Source organism: Homarus americanus, unplaced genomic scaffold (assembly GCF_018991925.1).
Source record: "Homarus americanus isolate GMGI-L3 unplaced genomic scaffold, GMGI_Hamer_2.0 scaffold30108, whole genome shotgun sequence".
Taxonomy (NCBI): domain Eukaryota; kingdom Metazoa; phylum Arthropoda; class Malacostraca; order Decapoda; family Nephropidae; genus Homarus; species Homarus americanus.
The window spans coordinates 3,531,007-3,558,984 of record NW_024748109.1 but is presented as its reverse complement, the minus strand read 5'-3'; the positions used below and the strand labels follow the sequence as shown (position 1 = coordinate 3,558,984).

At 38.1% G+C, this 27,978-nt stretch overlaps 1 protein-coding gene across 3 annotated transcripts in view; it reads left to right on the top strand.

Moving 5' to 3' along the window:
• LOC121880043 (kinesin-like protein Klp98A) overlaps positions 1 to 26,945 on the top strand; it is a 174,864-nt gene extending 147,919 nt beyond the window's left edge. For 2 of the 3 annotated variants that reach the window (XM_042387036.1, XM_042387035.1), the window contains exons 22-24: positions 211 to 309; positions 12,276 to 12,359; positions 26,414 to 26,945. In XM_042387036.1, the coding sequence (XP_042242970.1) occupies positions 211 to 309; positions 12,276 to 12,359; positions 26,414 to 26,560 (330 nt within the window). In that variant the 3' untranslated portion in view covers positions 26,561 to 26,945. Of the gene's footprint in view, positions 1 to 210; positions 310 to 9,422; positions 9,920 to 12,275; positions 12,360 to 26,413 lie in introns of all 3 variants that reach the window. The other variant, XR_006091488.1, reaches the window with a different exon arrangement.
• The last annotated feature ends 1,033 nt before the right edge of the window (positions 26,946 to 27,978 follow it).

Sequence of the window (27,978 nt, the reverse complement as noted above, 5' to 3'; positions counted from 1 at the left end):
GTGGAGGGAAGTCTTAAGTCACAATAAATGACGTCAACAGAAATCAGGCACCAAACCTAAAAATTATGGCGGGGAAAGGTCCTGATTGTATAGGTGATGATCATTGTAATGCGAGAAAGCAACAATTTGATACATACTGTACAAACAAATGCAGTGGGCTATGATGTCATTTGAAATATACACTCAATATTTTTTTTTTTCTTTTAACAGGTAAAAATAACAGCTGGAAATGATTCTTGGACAGTTTTTAGAAGATACCGAAGGTTCAGGGAACTCCATATGTACATGTGCCATAAATATGGACAGCCTGTAAGTACAACTTTTTTCTTGGTTTTGATAAGATCTATAAGGACTATAAATGATGATGTAAAGGGCAGAGTGAAATAGCAGAGGTTAAAGACTCACAGGAACTGTTTGTCTGATTCTTCAGCTTGAGTAACTGAATGCTGATATACCTGTTAATGTTATACCTGTACTATTTAGGGGATGTTTTAATGCGATTACCTGTGGAACCCCTTTTTATTTACTTTATGTGATGCCCTTCTGCCCATGTAATGCACACACCATGTCATGAGGGTTGACCCAGAGTATTGTGGTATTGGTGGCTGGGTAAGTGGATTGAATTCCAATTAATGATATGATTGGATAGTCCCTCCCCATTGCAACTGTTGCATTAGAAAAGAGGAATGAGAATCAACAGATGCCACTGAAAATGGGAGACCTAATTTAGCACATTGTCACCCAAGTATGATGCACCTCACCTTTCATCTGTGGGGTGATCCTGTCTTGTATAGTCAGGCACAACCCACCATCCAGGTGTTCAGCCATTCCTTGCTGTGTACATAAGAGCAATTGCTGTCTCTGCTTTTGGAAGCTAAGTGCACAGTCCCACTGCATCTTGTCTTATTGCACGATGTTTCATTGTGATAATGGATCAGACCTATGGTATTTGCCAACATGTCAGTTGGCAGGGCTGTTGAACTTTGGTGTTATGTCGAAGGGAGAACATTATTTCATGACCTATGATTCAGTACACTTTTCAGAGTGTTTTTTGAAAACAGGCACTGTATGTTAGGTCCTTTAGGCTATGCAAGTTTATCATGATGTGAGCAGAGATAAAATGTCAGGGGATTTTGCCTCGGTTATTGGATAGGAGGTTCATTGGAAGATTCATATTAGGAACAGACAGGCTTGTAAATAACATTCCCTGTTATATTGTTTTCTAGCTTAACACCCTCCACCAGGCAGCTCTTGATACGGCACCAGCTTGGCTCTCATGCCATGCCCCTGTGATGATCATCCTTCCTTCCTAGTCACAAACATCACCTTTAAAACAAAGAGATTACAATTAAATGTTGCCCTCAAGAGGCAGGAGGTTTTATTAAGAGCTGCACTACCCAGTTGGTACCTCATGTCACTGTTACAGGCCCACATTTTGATTTCATGTCCAGTTTGTTATTTTACTTCAGTCCCCATCAGAGAGTAAGCTTTTGCATCAGACCCCTTCTGACACTAAGCTTTTTCTTCAGCCCCCAATTTGTTACTAAGCTTTTCTTCAGTCCCCAATTTGATACTAAGCTTTTGATTCAATCCCCAATTGGCTACTAAGCTTTTACTCAGTCCCCAATTGGATACTAAGCTTTTGCTTCAGTCCCCAATTTTATACTAAACTTTTGCTTCAGTCCCCATCTGATACAAAGGGCATTTTCACCTTCTTTCCTCACCCATACTCTACCTGATATTTAACAAAGAGATAGTTTGCTTCCCCATTAGATGCTTCAGGGTTAGTTGTCAGGGACTAAACCACATTCTTGCCCAGTGGACAGCCACCTTTCTGTGATGGAGGGATTGCATGTTTCAATGATGTCAGGGGCATTACTGGATTGGGCCACCCATACAGGAGGGTTGTAATTGAGGAGTCAGATAAAGAGCTGTCCCTGCCCTTTACGTGAGGAGCTAAGATTGCCTCTTCTTAATTATACTAATTGATATTCAGTCAATTGGATTGAGGACAGCTGACAAAGCCATGATAGGTTTGTTTTCAATAGAGTCCCTATGCCGGCGACCCAAGTTTGTTTAACTTTGCTGATCGGACAAGAAATGGTGTTTCCAACGTGGTACTACTTCCATATCTTCAAGGTTTTACTAGTTTATATCCTTGAAAATTAAACATATTGAGTCTTCATCTTATATTTTTTACTGCTGCCACTCACAGTTACAGAAGAACATTTTTGCTGTCTATCTTTCTTCACATTCTTTTGAAATTTTAATAATTCCTTCTTTTAAAATTAAACATGTCGTGGGCTGTTCCATTACTTTAATAGATATGAATAACCCTTACCCCCACCCCCCATAGCTTAACACTAACATAGTTTCCCTAATAGAGATTAATCTTCTTTTAAGGAAAGGCCAGGGATTCCATCTCAATGAATTTCATATTTTGCCTTTAAACAATTATGGACTGACATAATTCAGTAAAATCTCCATAATTCATCTGTTTTCAAAAATCCCAATCCCAATCCCAAAGTTTTCATTAGCCAAAATTAACTATGGAAATTTTAGCCAGGTTATTACTCTGTGATAAGGGATGGATGTGTGGGCTGTGAGGCTTGGTGTGCCAAAATTATAACACCAGCCACATGGCAACTCCTGCAAAATAATGTTGGACCTACAGCAAGACCTTACTGTTCATGGAGGTTACGTTCTTGGAATTCACAAGGAACTATAAATATGGGTACTAGTGCAAACTTAGGGGTAAATAGGGTCAAGGACTTGATCCTCATAATTTTTCACTTATTTTTTTTACCAAACAACATATCATCAATCACATATACAGGCAGACGTCACCCCAAACATGAGGGTTACATTCTTGAAGCACAATGCTTTCCATGAATTTGCATTGGGTGAGCTTCAGAATACAGGTACAGTATATGGGAAATACAATGAACCTTTGAAGCTCCGAACTAAAAGAAGGGGACCACCTGTCCGAAAAAGCTGATTGTCCATACCTTCCGGCACTTGTATAAATGTATAAAAGCGATAAATGATGATATAAAAATACAGAACAGTCGGCCCTTAACATACGCGGGGGTTTCGTAACAGAGATACCCGTGGATGTTAAAAATCCGCACATTTTTGCTGTGCCCCCCCCCCAAAAGAAAACCCTGGCCCCCCATGTCTTTATTTACCGTATATATCTGCGTGTAGTTTGAGTTTTTAAGACCAAATTATTTGGCAAAAAATTGGGGGTCGACTTCTAAACGGGTAATAGTTTCGTTAGGTTGAAAAATATTTACCAGTAACTACCAGTAAACAATGGAAACGATGCACCAACGCACCACCAGCTGTGAGTGTCGGTACAGTTGCCAGGGCAGATCTCTTACGTCATCATAGCAAGCCCAAAGTAGCCAAATCCATGGGATGGTAGCACAGGACGATGTAAAACATAAAGTATTCATTTATTAAAGTGTATATATAGATACTGTACATAAATTTTTGTTCATTACATTTGAAACATCAATCTTTGTTCATTAAATTTGAAACAAAAGAAAACTACGATACCGTATTTTCATTAAAATATTACATCACAAGTATATTTTACCTTAACTGTGACTGAATGAATATACAGGTTGTACCTCTCTAGTCCGGCATTCTGTGGTCCGGAAACTCCCTTGGTCCGGAACGATTTTAGTTTGTCTAATAGGTAGATAGGCAGCTTTTTTTTTTACTTATTTGAATTATTATTATTATTACAGGAGTATTAAATTTTTGCCCCTCAGGCCCTAATGTGGGTCAGTGACCTATTCCCGGGTGGGCTAATCCCCTTAAAAAAAAACCCTCGGGTAATTAAGGTTTGTTTACATCCGGCAATTCGGCTGCTCTCTCTCTGCTTGTCTATACAGAGTACAACATTTAACCCTTCAATATATATGAGCAGTAATTAAGTGTTGCTTTCATATTCTTATGTAGAGTAATGACGATATATTTTCACATGTGCACACTTACATACGAGCAGTCTCACTTTTTTTTTTACCATTAATGGTTAGCTACTTATATTGTTCCATTTATTAACATTAAATAACATTACAGGTACTTCAAGCAACCATATTCATTTTTTACATTAATTTTACTACAGCTAAACTCAGGGTCTTATTTTCTTCAGTTTTATATGTAGAACCAATCAGTCACTGGTTTCGTAAGCTTTAACATAAACAATGCCGGCAGCCGTCTCGTCTCCTCTAATATTCCACGTATTATTAATAAATTGTATTGTTAATTTTGCACACACGTACATTAATTCAATAAAAACAAATTCAGAAACATTAATTAAAATATATATGAACAGTAAATAAGTGTTGCTTTCATATTCTTATGTAAAGTAATGACGATATGTTTTCACGTGTGCGCATGCGCACTTACATATGCGATCTCTCTTTTTTCTTTACCATTATCGTTAGCTACTTCTATTGTTCCATTTATTAACATTAAATAACATTACTTAAAACAACCATATTAATTTTACTACTGCTACAACCAAGGTCCTATTTTCTTCAGTTTTATATGTAGAACCAGTCAGTCACTGGTTTTGTAATCAACGAAAACAATGCTGTGTCATTTCCTCGTGTGTTTTAATATTCTACGTATTATTAATGAATTTTATTGCTCATTTTGCACACATAAACATAATTCAATAAAAAAGACATTCAGTAATAAACAATAATGAATATTTTGTACAAAAGAGAAATGACGCTGTTTACACGATTATGCACGTCGTCTGCACGTTGGCAGGCCGTTCAAACCCGTCGAAATTCAAGTTTCCGCCGTCAAAATTTTTATTTATTTATTTTTTTGTGTGTTCCAATAAAATACGTTAAGAATTAAAAACACGCAAAATTTGAGAAGCTACTATACGACATTTAACCCTTCAATATGTCTTCAAAGAGACCATGACGCAGAGAAAGTGGTGCTAGTGCTTCCAGGCATAAGCACAAGTCACTATCTATCCAGGAAAAGGGTGAATTTCCATGGTCTGGCACCGGTCAGGTCCCGAGGTTGCCGGACTAGAGAGGTACAACCTGTATTCTCGGAAATAAATATGGAAATGTAATATTTTTGCTGGAATGACGTACATATTTCAGCGGAAAGTGGGATAAAATCATGACGAAAACAATGACTTTCGCTTTCTTTCGTTGTTCAAAAGATTTTACCGTAATCGCTTTTCGAATGGTTTTCAGTTAAAAAACTGTTGTACTCGTACTGTATTACAATAATATTCTATCCTATCATTAGCCTTATAATCCCACAACTGAAAACCATTCAAAAAGCGATTACGGTAACATCTTTTGAATGAAAGAAAGAGAAAGTCATTGCTTTCGTCACAATTTTATCCCACTTTCTACTGTAATACGTACATCATTTCAGCAAAAATATTACATTTCCATGTTCTCAGAAATAAATGGTAGTTTTGTTGAAACGTAATGTACAGTATTTAATATTAAAATGCAAAAATAGCTATAAAAACAATTAATACACCCGTAATGTACTGGCTGGCATCTCCACTCGTCCCTGCTCCCGCCAGTCACCTCCTCCCTGCTCTATCCCTCCGCCTCCTCCCCGCTCTATCCCTCCGCCTCCTCCCCGCTCTATCCCTCCGCCTCCTCCACATCGTCACTACTGTTGTATTACGATAATATTCTATCCTAATTCACTTGAATAAATACTACGATACCATATTTCTGAATATTTTCATTAAAATCCATCAAAATCATTTTCCTTGTCATCGTCTTCAACACCAAACAGCTCCTCCTAGTCTTCTCCTTGAACAGGGCTAGAGGGTACGTGTTTTTCGAATCATTTTCAGTTAAAAAAATGTTACATCACATGTATATTTTACCTAAACTGTGCCCGAATGAATATATTCTCAGAAATAAATAATAGTTTTGCTGAAACGTGATGTATTTCAATGTAAAATAGGATAAAATACATGACTAAAACAAAAGACTTTACCTAACCTTCCGATGTTCAAGAGATGTTACTCGTTTTTATAATAGTTTTCTGTTAAAATACTGTTATATTACAATGATATTCTATTCATACTGTGCTTGATATAATGCATTCCCGGAAATGTAATATTTTTGCTGAAATGACGTACGTATTCCAGTGGAAAGTGGGATAAAATTGTGACGAAAACAATGACTTGCTTTCATTTGTTCAAAAGATGTTACCGTAATCGCTTTTCGAATGATTTTCAGTTAAAAAAACTGTTGCATCACAAGTGAATTAGGATAGAATATTATTGTAATACAACAGTTTTTTAACTGAAAACCATTCGAAAAGCGATTACAGTAACATCTTTTGAACGAAAGAAGGCGAAAGTCATTGCTTTCGTCACTTTCCACTGTAATACGTACGTCATTTTAGCAAAAATATTACATTTCCATATTCTCAGAAATAAATAGTAGTTTTGCTGAAAAGTATTGTATTTCGATGTAAATAAGGATCAACTACATGAAAACAAAAGACTTTACCTAACCTTCCGATGTTCAAGATATGTTACTCGTTTTTTTAATAGTTTTCGGTTAAAATACTGTTATACTAGTGATATTCTATTCATACTGTGCTTGATATAATACATTCACGGAAATGTAATATTTTTGCAACTACAATGCTCATGTCAATACAAGCGTGGTTACAGCTAGACTGACTGAGTGAGGGAGATCTGTGCGTGTGAGGTTGCAGGAGCGGGCGGTGTCCTGTGTTCGGTGCCGTGCGCGGGTTGAATGGCGCGCGATTTGAATGTACTTCAATTACTTCAATGTACAGAATATTCCTCCAGCGGGGCAATCCGCGTATTTGCAAATCCGTGTATGCTAAACCCGCGTATGTTAAGGTCCCGAGGTTGCCGGACTAGAGAGGTACAACCTGTATATGTATTTGTTACTGACATTTATTGGTACAGGTTAACAATCCCTTATCCGAAATCCTTGGGACCAGATGCATTTAGGTTTTCGGAATTTTTCGAGTTTTAAGAATGGTTAGGGTTTTTTTTTTTTTTTTTTTTACAGGGATCAGACCAACCGGACACAGGTCACTGACCCACATTGGGGTCTGTCGGCTAAAATATAATAATAATAATAATAATAATAATAATAATAATAATAATAATAATAATAATAATAATAATAATAATTCATAGGTCTAGGTCGTGTTTCTCACTTTTGATCGTTTTTCATTCTTGTACTGTATTTCTTTATTATTATTATTTTATTATTACAGTATTATTGTTATGACAGTCGACCCTCGTTAATTCGGACTAATGGGGGGGGAAGGGTGTCCGTTTTAGCCGATTGTCCGAATTAACCGATTTAGGGGTTAATATTGCATAATATTGCATTATATTTCAAAGAAAATGCAGTGAGTTTGTCCTTAGCCTTGTATATGTCCGAAACTGTTTGCTTTTTAACACCATACTCGTCACAAACTCTAGCCACCGAAGCACCAGCCTCTAACTTCTTTATAAGTTCCAGTTTCTGGTTCACAGAAAGGGTCACATACTTCCTCTTCAGCGTATTACTCCCCTTGAAGACATGATGTAAAATACAAGGCTGAAAGATGCCTATTCACTGAAATATCAACGAAAATTGCAGGGCAACACAACACTTATACTCGAATATGGCGCTAAGTCAACAATGACTGGTGGTCTGGCGTGCGCGATCGCCATCTATCAGACAATCCCAGAACCTGAAATTTGGTACGGACAGTCCCTCGCTTAGTTCAGATTTCGTCTGAATTATCCGAAATCCTGATTAAAGGGGTCCGAATTAACGAGGGTCGACTGCATTATTATTATTAATTTTATTATTATTATTTTATTATTATTATTATTATTATTATTATTATTATTATTATTATTATTATTATTATTATTATTATTATTATTATCATTCTTATTTTATTTTTGTGTATTTTTTATTAAAATTTTTATTTACTATGAATAATTATTATTACTATTACATTTTCGCCCCCCAGGCCCCGATGTGGGTCAGTGACCTGTGCCCGGGTGGACTAATACCTGTAAAAAAAAAAAAAAAAAAAAAAAAAAATCTCCACAAAACAAAATTTCGGTTTTCAGAGCTTTTCGGTTTTCGGAATTTTGGATAAAGGGTGGTCAACCTGTACAGTATTCCCTTAAAGCTCGCTGGAGTTAGGTAAAATGGACCTCGTGAGAAAGCAAAATCCGTTAGTTTTTCATGCCAGTCCGAGGAGTGTGAAAAATATATACAGTATATAAATAGCTATATACACATGTATAACAACATTATGTATGCAGAAGACAACATAATAAATATGAAATAACAAATAAAAAAACATAAACATGAAATAACACTGTATGGACATTAGGTTCACACAGTGATAGTTAGTTGTGGTAGTGACAATGCCAAGACAAAACAATACTGTATATACCTCTGAAACATCAACTGATCTGGTGCACAGGATGTAAAAGATCTTTTTACTGGACATGCCTGGTACCGATAAGTATTTGTGATGTGTACTGTATACCGTAGGTACCTACACATATAATTATATACTTTTGTATTAAATTAGGTAAATTTTATTAATTATACTTTGTACCATCAAATGTTTGATGATAGGTCCATAAAGTGATATTGAGCTGTGGTAGAGCGAAACATGATAGCACATAGCCAGTGATTTGGCTTTGCCACTATGGTAGGCTATTAAATCTATAAAAAAAAAATTCCAAAATATACCTTGCTAATTATAGGGTGCATCTTATGACCTGGGAAATATGGTGCTCTGTACTGCCCTGTACTGTTATCTCCTCTTGATCCCTGGCACACAGCCTCAGATTTTTTTATTTATTTTCCACGGGAATCCGTGTTTCCGAGGGATGCAAGGTTTAAAACCATGAGCTTTAAGGAAATACTATACTACAGTATACACGTGACCCTGGTCCCTAATAGCCACGGATAATGAGGAATATATAAAAAAAAAATTGAAAGTAGCCAGCTTGGGATGCTTCTGCCCCTAATTACATCGATTCTTATGGCGAAAATTGCCCCAATATTTGCAAATCAGTTATTCGCAATGACTTTTAGAAACTCATACTTTGTGATAATCACGATATTCCTATACCTGTATTTGAGTTATTAAATGAAGTTTTACATGTTTTAAGTGAGGTATAGTACAGTAATATTTATGTAAGAAAACTTTCATAAAAAATAGCCCCTAGGAACATAACCCCAACAACTTGTATTAGCTTCAGGCAGTATCTGATTTCTGACCTTGATTCCTGCAGAGAGATCAATATAAATTTAATAAAGGAAATGAGTTATAGTATTGGTGTTTGTGCTGGTGACACAACAGTAGCATATTTACCTCTCATTATTGTATCTCTGGTTCAGTTCCCGAGTCGGATGTGAGATGGGCATTATACTACATTGTGACCCTAACAAACATCCGGGTACAGTACTCCGGTTTCCTCCTGTACTAACTCTGGACACTAAAAGTCATAACAAAATATAGACTGACTACAGGAACAGCTAGTAAGTTGACAAATGGTAGAAATGATAAATCAAAATTATATTGGTAATAATAAACAAATTAATAAAATAAAACAATAATGATAATAATATTGTAATAATAAGGAATGTAATAATACCCTGTAGTCACCAATCACATGCTACAGAGTTTGTGGATGGTACCAATAACACATACTATACCAATTTTACATCCTGAACAATTCCTGCCAGCTCTAAGAATATTCCAATAATTTCTCAATTTCATACTTTGAATTATCTTATCCTCTTGCATACTGGAATTGAGGAGTAAAAACAAACGAGAAGAGAAATTATTGCTTGGAGATAGAGGCATCCATAAGCGGGATCATCATTCATCTTAAGTAAGTATTTTCTATTTTTTTATTTAAATTTTAAAATAAAGTTAATTTATTTTAAATGATATACAGTACCAATTATGTTAGGAAAATATAATAAAAAGGAACCTCGAATGTACCTCTAACTAATACCATGAGGCTTATGATGATTTTGGCAAGGTAGCAGTGTGACTGAGTCACATCCTGAAACATTCCCACCTTTTTTTTACCCTGAATTAAAAAAATTATATATACAGTATATACTGCATAGCTATGACACGTTTATGTGTACCTTTCTTTACTGATACTGAGCTGTAAGTGTGTGCAAGAGCCGGGTGCGTGGGTCTTGCTGCCCATGCTGAGACATGTTCGGAATGAGTGTATGGGAATTTTTCGACACATTGCTGGAGTTTTGTCGCCTTTTTTTCAGATGTGTAAAGTTTATTTTCCCTTGTGTGAGGACATGTTGGGCATGGTTGACTATAATAGAACTCCGAGGATTACCTAAAAAAATCAAGACATATTTCTGTTCAATAGGTTTTATTATTTGCAAGAATTTTTTTTTTTTTTTCAGTAAACATGATACTGTAATAGTAAGATATTCTTCAATCCTTTAGGTTTTGGTAATGTTTGGTTTGATCTAGCCGTATATAAAACAATGAATAAATTTAGTAAATTTTGCCAATGTCATTCTTTTATTCACTATTACCATGACTGATTCTCACCACATACAGTTGTTGATGGTTAAGCTGTGCTTATCGTTTATATACTTTTGGACACTTTTACAGTAAAAATGATTTTTTATATTGCTGTTAAAAACATAGCAGTGATTAATGTGAACAAAGAAGTATGTGGGATACAAGTTAAGATGAGTGTGGACAGTGGTACCTAGGTCATATGAGTGGCCCAACCATCTGTTAGGTAGACTCTACCTGCACTTATTTATACCAATTTATGGGCAGGTGGGCAGTCAAATATAACCTCAAGGAGTTGCAACCTTACCTAGCCAGCTGTTCCCGCCTTTTGTGTTAATGTAAGGAAGGTCACCCAGTCATAAAACTTGTCTTCAACATGCCTGATGGGAGCTGGATCAACCAGAGTTGTGCCCATCCTCTTGTCTCTGCTGCTTTTTCTGGGTTAGTGCATTACTTGCTAAGAGGCATTTATAAGGTTTTACACCACATGTTTCCATTTTATAGCTGGCATCAGTTACATGAGGCACCTGACAAGAGGGCATCTCATAGTAAATGGTGGATTGATCATGAAACCCCATTTAATGACAAACCTCAATGCCAGGCAGCTTGGATACCCTCCCTCTTTACTTTGGGTAGTAAAAAGTTGGCTGGAACTATATGGATCATGCTAATGATCACAATGGGGTGCCTGACAGTCAAAAGATGAGGTGCATCATACTAGAGTGACACCAAATGCTCAACCAGACTTCCTGTTTCAGTTGCATCTATTGTTTTTAGTTCTGCTTTTCAAGAGCAAAGGTTGTACTAGGGAAGGAAGGTAGCAAAGTGGATATATTTACAAAACCCACTTCATTCTGGGATTAGATTCCAATCCTTCATTACTCTGTATTTTGCATGCAGTACAATAAAAATTGGCAAAAGCTGCATGACATAAAATACAATAATATAAATATTGTGTACAAGAAATAGCTCCTTCCATTCACTGGGCAATATGTGCAATGCTGAGAATGGGCCAGCAACACAGTTCGGCTAGGCAGCCACCCAGCTGACTTAGAGAGTGTGCAAAGTGTGTATGCCATGAAGTCATATCAGGAGAGCTAGTGCACAACTGACCTGGTGAGGCAGACCCAGTTGTTATATGAGAAAATACTGTGGGGTTTTTTAACCTAAGCTTCTAAGCAAAGAGGATTAAGTATAAATACAGAAGAGTCAATTGCAAGGTGCACATGTTTAAACTGAAATAGGCCTAACCAGCTGAGTCACCAGATGCACTATTGACAAAGTGCCCACTGCCTCCACACATATATTCATCTCCCACACAGACTCAACACCCATGTTCTTCATTTTTCTTAATTTTAATAAAAAACAGAATGGTAGAATTGAACTTCATGATAAAGAGGCTTCATTGCCAAAGTTATACCTTTGTGTATACAGTTAGTTGCACCCCAATTCAGTTGCCCAGCCCCAATGCCAGGTCACTCTGGAACAAGTAAGAAGGCATGGTGTACTTATTATTGGAGCTTCCTGGCATCAGGCTCCCATCATAAAGTGGGCTTTCAGGATCATCTGTTTGGATATTCAGAATTTTTTGGATGGATCAAAATTAATGCCAGATTTTTATATAAAAAATAATATTACTCGTATATATGAATCACACCAAATACAATTTTAGTTATTATTTTCAATAGATTGAAGAGCTGTACTTTCCCCCTCGACGACTATTTGGCAACTTCACAGAGAGAGTAGTAGCTGAGCGCAGGGGACAGCTTGAGGTAAGAATATTAAAACATAGTTTACTTTTAAGATTAATGTTTGGATTTATGTTTGTTGGCCTATTTGGGATTGTGTTTAGAGAGGTGAATGATGATTTCTCTCCGTAATCATATGTTGGTTGGTTTCTTCTCCAAACCACATGCAGTAAAAACCTGAGAGGTCATGAATTTTGCATCAAGATTGCTTGAATCATGATAGCTTCATAAGGGAACATTTATTTCTCCTATTGTGAAGTACTTGAAATAGTTGCAAGTGACAAAGGATTACTGAATGTCAAGTAAGAACAAAAAGATAATAATCAGTTAGCTTTGTATGCTTCAGCTGAGAACATAATCAAAGACCAACTTGTATTACATCTTAGTGCAAGATGACCCACTACCTTGGTGAATATGATTCATTTAAGATGCATTTAGATTTGGATGTTTACAGTATACTTTCGATTTAATGGAATCCAATATAACAAACTCTCAATCTCTCAATTTAGCAGAAAGCATTTTTTTTTCGCTCAATTTAGTGAACTAGTTCGTTAAATTGAGATTAATTCCGTTAATACGCCCACACCTCAGACACATGATACAGTAAAACCTACTTCAGCCTACGGTGAATTTACTAAATGTATAAAAACGATAAATAATGATATAAAGCAAATAACGGAAAATCTGAGAAAATGGTTCCAAACCTTCTGCTCCGGGCCTGGGGACAAAGGTTCCCAGCGTTATGAAAGATTGCACCATGTTTAGCCACATCCTCACATGGTTTGTGCGTGGGTGGGAAGAGTGAGATGACATGCCAAGAAACTTAAATAGCACACACATATTAACAGCACTACTAAACTATTGTCTTATAACATTTGACTTTATAATTTCGGTTTTAAAATTAATTGATGCTTGATGGGTTGATTTGGCTACTTTTGGACTTAGACAACTGATTACTGAATAAACCAGGGCATATGGAGACGCATTTTACACAGTGATGTCACGAAGCTTCGCAACTGCAACCACAACGTATAAATTATCACAGCCTGTACTCAATTGTACTAAGCTTTTACTCCAGAAATTTATATCTAGTACAAACTAGGGATGTTTATACTCAAATTAATCATCATCTTGCAAGAATTCTATCAATGCAAATTATATTCTGCTAAGTCAAGTCGGTGGCATTTTATAAGCAAAAAACTTAAATTCCCTCTATTTTATAATCCCGAGTCCCTTTTGACCCCTGCACTGATAACTACGCACCCAGCTCTTGGTTGTCAACACCCCACCTCCCCCTCCCCCCTCTTCCCAGCTAGCAGGGTAGGCATATGGCTGTGGGTGATAACTATTAATGGGATGAAAATGATTTTAGGCTTAAAGTTTTTCTTATAAAATGTCACTGACTTGACTTATCAGAATGTAACTTATATTGCTGGAATCTTTAATTTGAGTGTACCCACTTCATAGTTTGCACAAGAGATAAAAAGTTTAGCCCTTTAGCTTAGTACATTTGAGTACAAAGTGAGTACAATAATATGTTGCTCAAAATTATGTCTTTTTCACAGAGAAAAGTCTGTATAACTAGCCCCCAATGGTAAGGATATTATGGCATCGAATGTTACAGAGTATATTTCAAATAAATTATTTGCTAAGTTCTGTACAAAGACTGGTGGTGGAGGAGGGATGGAGACCTTTAGTGTGAGAAACTGACTGGTCACCCCCCCCCTCCTACCCCACACCTGCCTTTGTCATTCTACTGTAACTCTGAAAAAATATTGTTTACTGTGTTATTTATTAATTAGTAAAGATAATAATTTGAGTTTATTAATACCAGTACCCTTCATTTACAGTACAATACTTATTTGTACCTTATTATTTGGCTTATCCCTTAATTTTTATGCAAATTACTGATTTTATGTTGCATTTTTTCTATAGTACAGTACAGTATTACCCCGCTTTATGTGGATTTTTTTTACGCGTTTCCACGTTTACGCGGTACCCTGCCGAACACGGAATGCTCACTTTACGCGGTGCGCGTACTCTTTTACTCAGAGAGCGGCAGGCGGTCCTCTCGCGCCGCGCCATTTTTGGATTCAAACCTCCCGCCATCCAGCCATGTTGGGTAAGCGGCGCAAGTAAGTTGCACAGTGTATGTCTTTGTTGCGTTATTGGTGATGTCATATGACGTATCGGACTGTGATTGGGCCAAGCATCCTTACCTCCCTCCCCCGCTAGCTGTGATTGATTTAATGTACTATGACGTGCCCCGCCGCGGGAGCGTTCAAGCCCCTTGACCTACCCGCGTCAGTTACACCCCTTTAGGCTACACCGTACATATCGGTATCTATTGTTCCATAAGAATGGCTTCCACCGGACCACAACCACCACCACCACAAAGAAACCTTGCATTACCTGGACCCAGCCGCCCTAAGCCAAAGAAGATACGACGTTCCCTAAGCTACGAAATTAAATACAAGATCATCCAAGAGTTGGAGAAAGGAACAAGCATGGTGTTAACGAATCTACGACCTGGACAATTAAGAAGGATGCAGCCAAGATAAAGGAGCACATGAACATCACAAAGTCTACAGGTGCTCCTATGACCAAGTATTGCCACAGCCAGGTGCTTCTCAAGACGGAGAAATTACTTGTGAGCTACTTGATTCGTCAGGCGCGACGGAACATGGCGGTGGGCACACGCTCAGTTAAGGAGTACACATGTGAACTGTATGCTGCAGTGTCACGTAAGATGGGAATTGCAGAGCCCAAACCCTTCAATGCTTCCTCTGGGTGGTTGCAGAGATTTAAGAAGAGGAACAAGATCACCAACATTAACATTGGTGGTGAAGAAGCTAGTGCTGACCGTGTTGCGGCTAGGGATTTTCCTCCGTTTTTACGTGAGATTATGGAGGAAGGACAGTACACCGACGACCAGGTGTTTAACATGGACGAATCTGGTCTTTTTTTGGAAAAAGCTACCTTCCAAGACCTTCGTTGTGAAGAATGCCAGCAAGTGTCGGGGCCGGAAGATGCAGAAGGAGCGCATCACCGTCCTGTTTATCACCAATGCTTCCGGTACCTGAAAGCTCAAGTTATCGGTGATCCACACAGCACGCAAGCCGCACGCCTACAAGAGCATGGACATGACCAAGTTAAATGTCCACTGGCTGACCGCACATAAGGCGTGAATGTTCTCTACTCTGTCCGTCTCCTGTTTTGATGACTGTTTCGTTCCTGACATGAAGAAATTCTGTGAGCAACAGAATGTTCCATTCAAGATTTTGTTGCTGCTTGACAACGCACCAGGACACTCGCCCCTGCTGTTAGATCGTCACCCCAACGTAAAAGTGGTCTTCCTTCCTCCCAACACTACGTCATTAATACAGCCCATGGGCCAAGAATTGATCTGTAATGTGAAAGCTGCATTCTCTGCAAGGAAATTTAAGCTCATGAGCGACTACACCAACACCAAGGATGAGTTGCATAACCTGGGTGACACCGATAGCAAGAGCGAAGACGATGAGGAACAACAGTTGGCAGAGCAAGAAGTACTTGTGAAACATTTTTGGAGAAAATTGACGTCAAGAAAGCTGTGGACTTCTTGGTGGAGGCATGGGATCAGCTGTCTGTAGCAACGGTTCGTCACGCATGGAGACGTGTTGCAAGGTATTCCAAGTGGGAGGCAGAGTCAATGTGTGACTGGTGAGGTTCAGACTGTTGCAGTAGCAGTGGACCTTGCCAGAGAAGCTGCACAGAGTGTTACAGCTGCATGCTTCTCCGAGACCACCAACGACGACATCCTGGAGGTGATAAGGGATCCTGATGTGACTGCCAACGAGATGTTAGATGATGATGACGTCAGTGAAGAGGCAGGTTGTGCGTCATCCCAAGAAGAACGCAAGTTATCGCATAGTAATGTAAGGGGTGCCATCGAGTGTGTTGAGAAACTCAAATTCCTCCTTTCCGACGACCCTGACGATAACCGGTATGAAGTCTTCACTACCCAGCTGTTGCAGACTATGGAGCCCTACATCAAGGTGTATCACGACAACATCAACACCAGCCGTCAGCAAAGCATTACCGAGTTCTTCGCCCGCAACCCACCACGGCCAGCCCAAGCCAGTGATAGAGACAGAGACAGTAATGGTGACTTTGAGGGATTTGTCAGGGAGGCACTAATAAGTATGGATGACAGTGATGAAGACTCACCTGAGGGCCAGTAGCCTGCCCTCTGCCTCAGAACCAGCCTCTATTCCCGTACGCCGACCCATCTCTTCTACTAACGAAAGTGTTAACCCTAACCTTGTTTTTTTCTAACCTAACCTACAGTATATTATTCTCTTATTGATTGTTCCCTTCTATATTATGTGTGTGTGTGCATACCATCATAAAGTTAAGATGTTATTTTTACTAAAACATACGTATTGTGTCTGGAAAAAGTGGAGTTTGGGGGTCGGCCCGGTCTCTATTTCAATTAATCCCATATGTTATGTTGTTCACTTTACGCGTTTCTCGCTGTACGCGGGCCGCCGTGGGTTCAATTGACCGCGTAAAGAGAGGGTTCACTGTATGTATTATTTTATATTATCAATAATAAAACATACACCATAAGAAGTTGATCATACAAGAATATATAATAATAAATGTTGGAGGGTGTGTTGGGGGTGTGTGTATGTAATGTTGAGGTGTATTACACACACACACACACACACACATGGGAATTAAGACAACATGCATCTCTAATCACTCACACATTTCTTCTTTTTCACTCCATATTTTAAAATGTTATGTAATGTAATGTTGCAGGGATACAACTCTGCTCATTTATGCTTATACTTATCATAATCTTACACAAAATAACTTTTAGCTTTCTTATTTATTCAAGACATCTTCAGGCCATGAGACCCACTAATCCCCCACCCAAGAAAGGTGACCTGACATTCCATCCCTGTAAATTCAGTTGCCTCTGAAGATGTTTTGAATAAAGATGAAAGCTAAGGTGCTCCAGTGTACGAGTATACTTAGTTGACCGAGAGCTCGATATATAGCTGAAATTTCAATTTAACGAACAGGAGTGGCTCAAATTAGTTCATTAAATCTAGAAAATACAGTGAACCCTCACTTTACGTGGTTAATTCAACCCACGGCAGCCCGCGTAAAGTGAGAAACGCGTAAAGTGAACGACATAACATATGGGATTAATTGAAATAGAGACCGGGCCGACCCCGAAACTCCACTTTTTCAGACACAATACCTACGTTGTAGTAAAAATAACTAATTAATTTTATGATGGTATGCACACACAATTAATAATTAAGAGAAATATCAATAATATTACGTTTTTTAACACTTACATTAGTAGAAAAGATGGCTGGGCACACGGGGATGGGGGGTTGGTTCCGAGGCAGAGGGCAGATTATTGGCCCTCACCTGTATCACTTGTATCAATTGTATCACTATCCACCACAGAGGCTTGCAGGGCCTCTTTGTCAAACCCCTCAAAGTCCATATAAGTCCATATCCTCATTATAATTATCACTATCACTGACTTGGGCCGGCTGTGGTGGGTGGCGGGTGAAGAACTCGGTAATGTTTTGATGACTGGGCGACCTTGTGCGCACCCTGCTCGCGCCGCTCTCCGAGTAAAGGGGTACAAGCACCGCGGAATGTGAGCATTCCGGTTTCGGCAGAGTACCACGTAAACGTGGAAACGCGGAATGTGGGACCGCGTAAAGCGAGGGTTGACTGTACTGTATTTACGTGCCTTACTTGAAAATCTAATATTTTTGTCTGTAAGTCATACTAGTCAGTTGTATGATACTTAGTGCTAAAATATCAACGAGTGGGTCATACAGGTACTTTAAGTTCATTAGAGGGTACAACAGGTAGCAAGAAGAAATACATGTAACATCAGAAGGTCAGGCATCACTGCACCCTGTACAGTCCTGGCTGTGCACTGCATTTTCGTATGTAAGTTCTGGTGCTTGAAATTTGTATGACGACCCTTAAACATCAAAGCTTTCACAGTTAGACATTTTATTGAGAAGACAGTCTCTTGCTGAGGGGCAAAATCCAAAATGGCCACCAGTGTGAATGGGAAAACACTGAGGCAGTCATAACTTTGGAACTAAAAGGCATAAAGCAACAAACTTTATATAAATGTTGCCAATTTTGACATGTCTGACTCAGTGAATTTATTTATTTATAGATTTATTTACTGTACAGTGAACCCTCACTTTACGCGGTCAATTGAACCCACGGCGGCCCGCGTAAAGTGAGAAACGCGTGAAGTGAACAACATAACATATGGGATTAATTGAAATAGAGACCGGGCCGACCCCCAAACTCCACTTTTTCAGACACAATACCTACGTTGTAGTAAAAATAACTTCTTAATTTTATGATGGTATGCACACACAATTAATAATTAAGAGAAATATCAATAATATTAGGATTTTTAACACTTACATTAGTAGAAAAGATGGCTGGGCACACGGGGATGGGGGGTTGGTTCCGAGGCAGAGGGCAGATTATTGGCCCTCATCTGTATTACTTGTATCAATTGTATCGCTATCCACCACAGAGGCTTGTAGGGCCTCTTTGTCAAACCCCTCAAAGTCCATATAAGTCCATATCCTCACTATCATTATCACTGACTTGGGCCGGCTGTGGTGGGTGGCGGGTGAAGAACTCGGTAATGTTTTGATGACTGCGCGACCTTGTGCGCACCCTGTTCGCGCTGCTCTCCGCGTAAAAGGGTACACACACCGCGGAAAGTGAGCATTCCGGTTTCGGCAGGGTACCGCGTAAACGTGGAAACGCGGAAAGTGAAACCGCGTAAAGCGGGGGTTTACTGTATTTATTTTTTTATTTATTAATTTTATTTTATTTTATTTTTCAAATTTCTATTCTGAATATTGGAGAGTTCTGGCTTAGAGGGATTCAAGCTAACGAAATACATGTGCAGTACTGTATAGTTTGCATTTACGTGGATTTTGTTTACGCGTTTGGTCATTTACGCGGTGCCTTGCCAGAATGTAAATGCTTTAATTACGCGGTAAATTTGGTCATTTACGCGGAGAGCGGCTGGAGAGGTCCAAACCGCCGTGCCATTTTTACCCACGCGGTCCATTCTTGACCATACGTGGGAAGCGGCACTGTGAGTGGTGCGCATTAGGCCGCTCTTACGTTATCGCTGACGTCATATGACATATCGGACTGTGATTGGGCCACACATCCTTACCACCCACGCATTCCCTCCACCGTTAGCTGTGATTGGTCTAATGTAACATGACGTGTCCTGCCACCAGAGGGTAGAAGTCGCTGACCTAGCCGGGCCTGTCTCATTGTTCTCAGTCTGCGTATACAGTTCTCTCTTGTGCCCGCTATTCCCCTCACAATGGCTTCCGCGGGACCTCCACCACCAGAGAAAAACATTGAATTAACTGGACCAAGCCATGATAATGTGAAGGAATTCATCGAGTTGGAGGAGAAACTTAAGCTCATCCTTGACAACGACCCAGACAAGCAGCGGTATGAAGTGTCTAATAACCATCTGATGAAATTTATGGAGCCGTATATCCAGATCTATCTCGACAACATCAATGCTAGTCGTCAACGTAGTATTGAGGACCTCCTCGCCTGCAACCCACCACAACCACAGCCAGCCCAAGTCAGTGATAGTGATATTGACAGTGAGGATATGGACTTTGAGAGGTTTTTCTGGGAGGCCCTGCAAACTTCTGCGAGTAGTGAAAGTGATTCACCGGAGGGCAACTAATCTGCCCTCTGCCTCGGAACCAACCGCCATCCACGTGTGCCGACCCATCTTTTCTACTAACGTGAGTGTTAAAAACCTAATATTACTGATATTTCTCTTAATTATTAATTGTGTGTGCATACCATTATAAAATTAAGATGTTATTTTTACTACAACGTACGTATTGTGTCGGAAAAAGTGGAGTTTAGGGGTCGGCCCAGTCTCTATTTCAATTAATCCCATATGTTCTGTTATTTCATTTACGCATTTCTCGTTTTACGCAGGCCTCCACGGGTTCAATTGACCGTGTAAATGTAGACTTTACTGTATTATTTTTAATTATTCCTCACATTTACAGGTACTGTATATATTATTTAAAAAAAGTTATGGCTACTGGAGGAAAATGCACAAGTTTTTTTCTTAAATATTCCCAGTTGAAGTGAGGGGTGCATCTCATATGCCTGTGCATCTTATATGCCATAAAATATAGTACTTACCAGGTATGTCCTCTGGTGCACTGCTTGGTGTTCTGTAATGTACCGATGCATGAGTGCGGGACTTAAGTTGTCAAACGTGTCATCAGATCAAGCCTGGGGTCATAGTGGCTTTAGATACCTGATGTAATCAGATTTCACATGACCCACCCGTTTTCCCATGAGTTGACCTAAGAAATTTGACCAAGTTAATCCCCTGACCACAATTTATGGTCCTGACTTAACAAGATATCAACAGCTACTCTCCTGTTCTCCTTTTTCCTATTTTTCACTTCAACTGCACCAGCTTAAACTCACTTAGAGTGTCATTCTTTGAGTAATCTCAGTCAGACTCAGCACCAGACTGCTCCTTTTACACAGAGCCACTCGTGCCTCTTGTGACTCACTGCCTGACTGTTATCTTTTCTTCTAAATTAAATGTCTTTCTCTTCTTTTTATCATTTGAACTGAAAGAAGTAGTGGCTGTTGAGTGTTTAGACATCTTGGTAAGTGGTGCATGTGGTAAACTCAAGAGAAATTGTGGGAGAGTGTGCATCCCTGACTTTGAGTGAGTATTGGTTGATCTGCCAATTTCACATTAGGTACCGTGATTTTGTATACCGTGTGCTGTGAAATGTCTCCATACAGAAAAGGTGCTGCTTACACAATTTTATTACCACCACAACCGGATGACATCATGTTTAGTAAGTTTAGTTTTCTATGTTTTGCCCAGAATATTCTTACTAGGCACCATTTTGTATACCTAGCACTTGAACTGAGGTGATGGAACTGGTGAGTAGGTGAGAAGTGTGTAGTACAGTAGTTGTTTCACTGCAGTGGTTGATTTGAAATACTTCCAGCCTGGCTTTTCTCACAAATATAAAAAAAAAATCCACTTAGTACAGTAGGGGGTCCTCGTTATAAGTGGTTAATTGGGACCAGAAAAAAGCCACTGATAATGAAACCACTTTTAAATGGGAATTAATTCCCATAAGAATTAATAGGAATATAGTCTAATCGGGACCAACACATTGTAAGTGACGGGGTGCTGGTGGTAGAGTGGTACCGCTCTTGCCTTCGCAAGCGAGATGTCACGGGTTCGATTCCCGGGCCGGTGGAAGTTGTTTGGACATACTTCCTAGCCCCCATTAGTCCCTGTTCACTTAGCAGTAAAGTAGGTGCCTGGTGTAAATCGAAAGTTGCGAATTCGTATTCAGGGACAAGTTGTTGGAGCTTCCAATAACTTGATGACATAAAAACCATTGAATCTTCAGGCTTCTATGCCCTTGACTCTTCAGGCTTCTACACCCTTAACTCATGAGACATAAAGGCAAGCATGAACTTAGCATGCTTCCCTGTTGGGCATTTTAAACGCTTCTGCGCTTCACCTTACACAAGGATGTAGGGGAGTACCCAATAAAAAAAAAAAAAAAAAAAAAGTGTAAGTGTCACTCATGAAGTTTATTTTGATATCTTTTAACATTTATATAAACCTTAGATATATTTGTTAAACATTTGATTACACATTATTTAATGAAATTATTTAACTTTCTTAAAACCGTTTGGGGTTGATAAGTTGATGCAGCACAAGCTACCTAACCACGCACTCGCACGCATATTCAGTGTAATTGGTTCATTGACACGCTCACCACTTTTCTTACGACATGTTACTTCAAATTTCATGTTCATCCCATCGGTACTACCCTTCATTTTGGCCACTACACCACCTTGCTTGGTTTGGAATTGAAGGTTACAAAAATATAGTCCACCAATGTCAAAGTTGATAATTATTGTTTTTGGAGCACTTCAAAATTTTGCCTGTGGACACAGGCGACTGGTACTGACCATGCATAGAACGGGTGAGAAGGATGAACTTTAAGAGAATGGGAGGCTGGCGGGAATTTCAATCACTCAATGCTTGTGCTCCCAAAGAGACTAATTTTAGCCTTAGAATCCTCTTAACTTCGGTGACGTTTTACATGTTGGTCCACAATTATTTGACCGCTTAAGTGCAAAACCACTTAAAATGAAGACACGTATAATGACCCCTTGTATAGGAAAATGTTATTAATTTAGGTTGCCATGAAATAAAAAAGTGAAGTAAAAGTCATGGAATAATCCAAGGCATTGTTCCTTTACTTATACAGTACATACTAATAATATTACTTAGTAGCACCTCACTATTCTTTTACTTATACTAGGGGTGGCCAACCTTTTGTATGATGTGATCTACTTTTTCCAGTTACCCTGATGCGATCTACCAGCCTAATATTCACCCATAACGGCCCCACCATTGCCGTAAAATATGCAGAGTTGTTCGTTAACCGAAAATTTTGTTAACCGAATCCATTATTTCAATGGGATATTGGGTAATTGGTTCCAGCTCACAGAAAAGTACATACAAAATAAAGCCAAAAATGCATAAGTCAAAAACACTCCTAAAATTCCCCTAAATCGCCCTTAAAAAAAAAAAAAAAAAAAAAAAAAATATATATATATATATATATATATATATATATATATATATATATATATATATATATATATATATATATATATATATATATATATATATATATATATATATATATATATATATATATATATATATATATATATATATATATATATATATATATACAGTTGTACCCCACTTAACGCGGTCAATTGAACCCAGAGGGTCCCGGGTTAAGTGAAAACCGCGTTAAGTGAATAACAGAACATATGGGATTAATTCCAATAGAACCCAGCCCGACCCCCAAACTCCACTTTTTGACGACAAATAACTATGTTGTAGTAAAAATAACATCTTAATTTTATGATGGTACATGCACACAATTAATACTTAAGAGAAATAGAGAAATACAGTCGCCAAGTTAATGTCCATTCAAATAATGGACTCAACTCCCTCCCCCTCTTCTCACACTACACTCACTGGCTCTTCCCTCTGAGAAATTTTTGGGGGAAAACCAGGTATAGTAATAAATAATTCCTCAAACTAAAGTTAGGATAATATAATTGACATTGCTGGATTCCTTGTAAGACCAGGAATATTTTGAATATAAATGTCATATATTTTTCACAAAAGATAACATATTTACTCAGAATAAACTTTACATCTAAAATTTGTATGTCTAATGCAAAATCTATGATGTTTATATTCAAAATGATCAGCAAATTGTAAGAATTCCAGCAATGTAAATTATATTCTGGCCGGATAATTTGTATGAATTTTATGAGCTAAAACAAATATCTTCAGTTAATAAAAAAAAAAAAAATATTCTTCCACACTATCTGTCAATCAAAGTACCCCACCTTGCCTTCCCCCCCTCTTCCAACCGCGTGGTCAGTCCCAACCCTCCCCCCACCCCCCACCAATCCTCCATTCAAGAGTTTTTAACATTTAGTATTAAATAATACCTCAGATTAAAGTTAGGATAATATAATTGACATTGCTGGATTCCTTGTAAGACCAGGAATATTTTGAATATAAATGTCATATATTTTGGACAAAAGATAACATAATTACCTAGAGAACAATTTTTATCTAAAAATTGTATGTTTAATGCAAAATATATGTTGTTTATATTCAAAATGATCACCAAATTATAAGAATTCCAGCAATGTAAATTATATTCTGGCTGGGTAATTTGTATGAATTTTATGAGCTAAAACAGGCAGTCAGGCAGGGTGGCGGGTGGGGGGTGGTGCGAATCTAAAAATAGCTCTGGAGCCGGACACTCACCGCGTATATGATGAAAAATGCCGCGTTAAGTGAAAGTTCAGCTTTGGCAAGGCACCGCGTATATGCGAAAACGCGTTAAGTAAAGCGCGTTAGCGGGTAAAATATATATATATATATATATATATATATATATATATATATATATATATATATATATATATATATATATATATATATATATATATATATATATATATATATATATATATATATATATATTTTGTAAAGGCCTGGGACTTAAGGATAGATCCCTTACCAGCCTAATCAGGATCTTATAAAAGGAAAGTCAAGAACCATGGTTTTCTGAGGAATATCAAACAACCGTTCGAGATTGACGTCTCTTTACTATAAAAATAACACAAAACTCTGACACCACTCAAACAAACATCAAATCACAAATACGGGAGTCAAACAATTAATGGGAGTCACCAATTAATGGAATCAAATAATTTAGAGAATCAAACAATTAATGGGAGTCAGCAATTAATGGAATCAAACAAACAAGAGAATCAAACAATGAACAGATATTTCCTACGGCAGCGGCCCTGGGGATGTCAAGTCAGGCTTCCTCACTCGAGCGACGGCAGCCGATGTCTTGCTACAGCAGGAGAAACACCGGGACACAGACGGTGGAGAGGAACTGGCGATGACGTGGCAGCCACGGTAGTCGATGGGGTAGATGTCCGGAGATTGACAGTCGATTTGTGAAGGTCTGGGGAAACAGCCCACGAGTTCAGGACTTATGATGAGATCACAGCCGGAATTTGACGACCAGCGGGGAGGTATGACTATTGACGGCTGGGTAGAATCTGCCAGTGATACGAGGCAGCAGCGACCTTCTCACCTCCGTCTAACCCCTTAGTGGGGGTCGCGATCCGGCAAACGAGCGTCGGACAACCTTTCTGCTCATTACCGCCCTTACACAGCTCCCCCAACAAAAATCTACTGAAAGGTAGATTAAAACTTAAGATTAGTACACAAAGCATAATCATCTTACAACAAATGCTTAAATACACATAGCAAAATAAAGAAGGGTCACATAAAAGAATAGGTGGAAACTTGATGTCCAAAACGTAAGGCCATATCAAAGCACTGCACGTGGGATCCACTTTAGTCCAGATTTAAGTTTGGGCCAATTTCCAGTTCATAGAGGATTCTTCTATCTCGTCAGGTGTTATCAGTAACTGGCAACCGAGATCATCCGAGTCTAGCACCTGTACATCACAGGAACTCTTGCAGGGTAGTGCCTCGACTAACTCCAGCTTGGGAACGTCGTCAAGGATACGAGCAATGTGGGACCTGCAATTATATTTCCTCAACAAATTAGTTAGATGTACTTTTGGCTTCTTAGAGGAAGGGGGTGAGAACGGTCCAACAAAATCTATGGCTACCCGAGAAAATGGTTCTGTAATGATGGGTAAGAATTCAAGTGGAACAGGACGGAGTCTAGCCTTGGCGGACATACGTGGGCACTGATCACAACTCCTACAAAAAGTTCTAATATCCGCTCCCATACCTGTCCAGTAAAACTGATCAGTAACCTTCCAATAAGTTTTCCTATGAGAACAGTGTCTTGCTAGAGGGCTCTTGTGTGTGTCATGGAGGAACTGAACCCTATTTTTCACCAATTTTCTTCTATTTGCTATGCAAAACCTCACCTAATGAATGATTTTTCAGGAACCTAACCCATTCATATATCAAGAGGTACCAGTATCCAAGTTTTTTATTTTTCTAATGAATAAAAAAGGAAGGGAAAGGTCAGACAAATGTAATTGTCAAATCTATTCACTAGTCATCCCCTTTCCAAAGACTTAAATTTGCTTGAGGCAGGACAATTTTATGTGATTGAGATTAAATGACATGGGAAAACACTCACTGGCAAGGAGTTCCACAGAAGTCTAGTCCAGTAGGCAGGGGTTCTGCAGAATGGAATTTCAGTGGAAAAGTCATAGGTCCTCCCAGATGCCCTCATGAGTCAAATGGATGTGTGTGATAGTGGCATTTTTTAGTGTAGTTCATCAAAATGCTTTTCATATATACAGTATGCTTTAACTTTGGCAATAATATGTAAAACATAATTAATACTGATGCTGTGTTCCAGGTGTACTTACAGCAACTGATTGTGTTGTGCAGTGAGTTGGAAGGATCCCCTCTGTGTGGTGCTGCTCCATCCCGTACTACCTTGGCTTACTTCTCACCGTTTTTTCAACGAGGAGTATTTGAAGCTTCCAGACATACTACAAGCTAGTTTTTAAACTAAAGTAATCTCATTGACATGTTAAAAGTTAATACTGGCTTCTCCATTGAGAATCAGTGACAGATATTAGAAGCAATTTTTAGAAGGAAGGAATGAGAATTGAATTGTGTACAGAAATCATAAGAATGTAAGCAAGTTCAGTAGACTTAAAATTTCTGTGTGTATAAAATGTATCCATAGACATTTGTGTAAGGTCAGTATCCATTACTATAGAATCAACAAAATGAAAAAAAATCAAGGTTCAGTACAACCTTGGAAATCCGGAAATGCTGGCACTAAGAGCACGACACATTTGTGAATTTCCTACTTTCTTAACAGAGCCACTTTCCCTTATTCAAAGACATATGCACAGACTCAAAAAAATAAATATACTATGTGTGTATATATATATATATATATATATATATATATATATATATATATATATATATATATATATATATATATATATATATATATATATATATATATATATATATATATATATATATATATATTTATATATTGAAGTTCCTGGATCGTTTTACAATTCATTTTAGGAATGCACAGCTGTTAGGCAGAATTTCCTTGTAATACTCGCACACAGTATTGGTTAATACTTACCATACCACCATGCTAGAACAATGTTGAAAGATTTAGATATATGATTATTGTATAAGTTGAATAGAAATATTAAATTTTGCAATTTGTAAACAAATGAGCATAAACCATTACTGTATGTTGACAATGAACCAACCAATCAAACCTGTCTTATTGATCTGCCATTATTTTTAAATTATACTAGGAGTATTGGGTTTATTTTGTCATATAACTGATTTATGTTCTCTTTTTTTACAGAACAAATTACATATTATTTTAGCTAGGTGTTTTATTGTTTGTAGGAAATAACCATTTCTGAGTATGAGTTTTGTAAGGAAATTCTGCCTAATGACTGTGCCATCACACATCACACTGATTGGCTGATGCCTTGCTGAAGAGTGGGATAGTGTTAGCCTGACATTCTTAAAGTTGCCAGTTCAGTTGACGAATGTTGAAGGTAACCTAAAACATTACTTTTTTTTATTAATGGATGTGATAATTTATCATTTACACAATTATGAAATAAACGAAACAAAATTAATTTCAATTCATTCCCCACTGGGGAAATTTAAATACAAAAATAACAAAAAGATAAGTGATATGACTGTCCTATGAAGGTTGGTCCACACAACCATATTTTATAACTATAACATGCCTTCCTTTTTAATTTTGAGAATTAATAAGTAAATGTTCATACCCTTTGTATTTAATTTTGAAAATTAGTAAGTATATGATCAGTAATTTATACACATATTTGGAATTCTACATACAGGTATCTCTCATTTAACAATTGGGGTGTGTTCCTGAAAAACTGATTGTTAAAGCAAAAT